Raw genomic sequence first — 3,933 nt, 5'->3', positions numbered from 1 at the left:
CAGAGTACACAAACCACGCAGACAGGCAGACCCCATGCCCAGCAGTAGATGGTCAACACAAAACGGACTCAATAATATTTTTGGAAATATTTGTCTCATATTGCTTTATCTGGACTTTTTTTTTTTACCCTTACATGTCTTTTGCTTATATATCATGGTTTTTCATTTTTATTTTATGAATTTTCTTTCTTTCTTTCTTTTTTCAGTTTGGAAGGTTCTACATTTTATTACTGGACAAACTACTCCCCCAACTTAAAACACGATGAAGTGTTCAGGTTAAAATGTTGAACTCCATGTGGTAGGATTGCTTGATGACCCACAATTCAGTATAAACTCTGTCTTGCCATTGTGTGAATCCTTATAGACCCAGCTTTGTTCTCCTCCAGTGTCTTCTCTTGGAGTTGTACCTTATTTTGTTACCAGTTTTCATCCAAATCCACTGAGGAATAGGACAATTTTGCTTTTGTTTCTTGGCCAGGCATTGCTTGATTCTGAAAGTCTTGTGAGAAGACATGGTGAGAAGCCCAGTCAGGAGTCCACTGCACGATGGAGGAGGAAAGGAGAAGAGGCGATTTTATGAATTGTCTGTGTGTGTGAGCCTGTGTGCCTCTGCTTCTGCACATGTTCCTCATGCTTCCTTGTTAGTTCTTTTTTCTGTTGTTTCTGTTTGTTTGTTTTGTCCTATACTGGTTTGTCTTTATTTTATCTTATTTTATTATTAGTTTTTAAATGCATGTTTGTTTTCTAATGAGAAAAAGGAAGAAAGGATTTGGATGAATTGGCATTTGGGGAGAATCTGGGAGGAGTTGGGGAAGGGAAGCTTATCAGAATCTATTGTACGAAAAAAATCTATTTTCAGTAAAAAATAATATTCTAAAATAAAACATTCCAATACAAAAAAAACCTTGTCAATCTTTTTGTCTTAATTGCGTAATTAATGGATTTTTAAAAATATAAACATAATTCTACAAGAACAATATGCATTTTCAGAATAATAATTGATGAATAAAATGAATTTATTAGCTTTAACCAATCTGAAAATATTTAAACAGTATATAGTTTTTAATCTTCTATATGTCATAGATTTTTGACCAATGGAAATGATCACAAAGAGTAGATGGATTTTTTTCAGCTATACTTGAATCATTAAATGTTACATTTTAAAGAAGATGCTGTATCTCCTCTTTCCATTTATCACAAGAATAACAATTCTTAAAATCCTGAAGTATCCAAGTAATGCAGAATTTGTGCATATGCTATTTCTAAACACAGATCTTTATGTTTTATTTTTTGTGAGCTCAATGGTTTTGGCTTGCTTTTATTTATCACTTACTATTTTCCCATAGATTTTGTTTGCTGAATTTATACAGGCATTAAAGCATGATTCTTCCTTGTATAGTTTTTTTTTAATTTCTGTTAGCATACAAAATCCTGGGTATCATTGTGACACTCTGCTTTTGCCTTTTCCTCCTTTCTCTCCTCTTCATCTTCCTCCTCTTCCTCTCCCCCTTTAGACTCTCTCCTCCACACTCACAATTTTTCTTCTCTCATATCATAAAGCATAATATAAGAGATAAAACAGGCATTGTTTGTCTCCCTGACTCTGGCTCATTCCACTGACCACAATGACCCCAGGTCCACCAATTTCCCAGCGAATGTCATAGTTTCATCATTTTTTTTAACCGTTTTCTTTTACTTTCCCTTGAAGGGTAAAAAGTTTATTTTGGAGGAACTGTGTGGTGGTATTGTGTTCCCCAAAATATTGTGCACCCTAATAAACTTATCTGGGGTCAGAGAACAGAACAGCCAATAGATATAGAGGCCAGAAAATAGTGGTAGCACACGCCTTTAATCCTAGCATTCCAGAGGCTGAGATCTGCCTGGATCTCTGTAAGTTCAAGGCCACACTGGAAACAGCTAGTCATGGTGACTCACACCTTTAATCCCAGGAACTGATGGTAGAAAGCAGAAAGATATTTAAGGCATGAGGATGAGGAACTAGATGCTGGTTAAGCTTTTAGGCTTTTAGCAACAGTTCAGCTGAGATTCATTTGGATAAGGACTCAGGCTTCCAGTCTGAGGAGACAGGATCAGCTGAGGAACTGGTGAGGTGAGGTGGCTATGGCTTGTTCTGCTTCTCTGATCTTTCAGCATTCACCCCAATACATGGCTCCTGGGTTTGATGTTATTAATAAGACTATAGTGGGTAGCCATTCCAGCTTTGATCTGGAAGTTCCAACCCCCATTGAGGCTTCGGCAACTGTTACACCTACAAGGCAGGGCCAAGGGAGGCGCCTGGGGACCCAAGATCTGGATGGGCGATCGCTCTCTTGCTTCCTGGACCTTGGATGCTGGATGTAGACCAAGCAGAGTTCTCCAGAGAACACCGCTGGACTGCGCTACACCTTTCCCAGACCCCGCGACCTACCTATCCCTTTATTTGTAAGTTATCCACTAAATAAATCTTCCTTTTAACTATGTGGAGTGGCCTTAATAATTTCACCAATATCTGGTGCCCACCGTGGGGCACGAACCCACGATCCTGAGATTAAGAGTCTCATGCTCTACCGACTGAGCTAGCTGGGCTGCTGGAATGGCTACCTACTACATAAGACTGTCTAATGCATTTTCATAGAGAGCAATGTAAGAAAGCAAATGTGTTTTCCCTAAGATAAATATATCGGCAACATAGTAAATGATCTTTCCCCATGTGTTGTTCATTTTGGATTTTGTTTGTTGTTCATTGTTGCTACTGGATTCCAAGTGTCATGATTGCAGAAGAAATTTTATGCCCTCAGTTACTTCTAGGATAGACAGAGGCCACATTTTCTTTAACTATTCATCTATTGATGGCTTCTAGGTTATTCTGTATCTTCGATATTGTTTTTTACTTTTATTTATTTTTTGTTTTATGTGCATTGATTGGTATTTTGTTGGCATGTATGTCTGTGTGAAGGTATCAGATTCCCTAGAACTGGAATTACAGATAGTTGTAAGCTGCCATAAGGGTGCTGGGAATTGAACCCAGATCCTTGAAGAACAGTCAGTGCTTGTAACCGCTGAGCCATCTCTCCAGCCCCGGCACATCTTGGTTACTGTGAACAGTGTTGCAATAAACATGATGTGCAAGAATTATTGAATGTTTGGTGTATTGCCTTAGACCCTCCAGGTATATACCTGGGAGTGGTGTACCTGGATCTATCATACTTCTGTTAGTTCTTTGTGTTTATCTTTAAAAACATGTTAAATCATTTATTACCACATCTAAGCCCAGATCTGATGTCTATCGCTGTGCACTTTGCTTTACCTAAGAAAGTATCTCAACTGAACAACTACTGAGTCATGCAACTTCTAATTTCCTTATATCCTCTGATGTTAAATGTGGTTGTGGGAATACCTAACTCCCAGGATCATCATGAGGATGAAATAATTGCAAATTTTTAAAGACAAGATTATATAGCAGTAAATGTTTCATAAATGTTAGCTATTTGGCCAATATAATTACTGGCAGAAAATATATGACATATCCAAAAGGTAGCATTTAATCAAAGGGACTCAACCAAAAATAATAAAGATTCTCACCTACAGTGTACTAGCGCAAAGGGCAATGATTTCTGGATTCGGCAAACTCTTCTTTGCTCTTGTTTCCTATGCTGCTAGCCTGGGGTGTACCATGCTTTACTTGTTGCCCTTTAGGAGAGGGAATCTTTGACAGAGTCAGCAAATGTAAAAAAATCAAAATGGCAGAATGATGGGAGGAAGTGAAGAAGAACATGAGGTCACTGACTAGATAAGTAAAGTGTGGTCTAAATTTTGCAGTTAAAGATTTGAATTGTTGCCAAATCATCCACCATCTTTGCAGTCAAGATGCCAGAAGAGTGTTGCACTCTGCGTTTCATTCTCCCTCTGGAAGTTAAGTCTTTATATTGTTTA

At 38.1% G+C, this 3,933-nt stretch overlaps 1 protein-coding gene and 1 non-coding gene across 2 annotated transcripts; both read right to left on the bottom strand.

Annotated features, from left to right (window-relative positions):
* Window positions 1–339: 339 nt before the first annotated feature.
* On the bottom strand, window positions 340–514 carry LOC131908097 (large ribosomal subunit protein eL39-like). Its single transcript, XM_059259163.1, has one exon. The coding sequence runs from the start codon at window positions 512–514 to the stop codon at window positions 359–361; it is 156 nt and encodes a 51-aa protein (XP_059115146.1). The 3' UTR covers window positions 340–358.
* A 1,999-nt stretch (window positions 515–2,513) lies between these two features.
* Trnak-cuu (transfer RNA lysine (anticodon CUU)) lies at window positions 2,514–2,586 on the bottom strand. The gene has a single exon. It is a non-coding gene; the product is annotated as a tRNA-Lys (tRNA).
* Window positions 2,587–3,933: the final 1,347 nt, after the last annotated feature.

This window comes from Peromyscus eremicus, chromosome 4 (assembly GCF_949786415.1).
Source record: "Peromyscus eremicus chromosome 4, PerEre_H2_v1, whole genome shotgun sequence".
NCBI lineage: Eukaryota > Metazoa > Chordata > Mammalia > Rodentia > Cricetidae > Peromyscus > Peromyscus eremicus.
The sequence above is the reverse complement of the archived record's forward strand: the minus strand, read 5'-3'. Positions and strand labels throughout refer to the sequence as shown.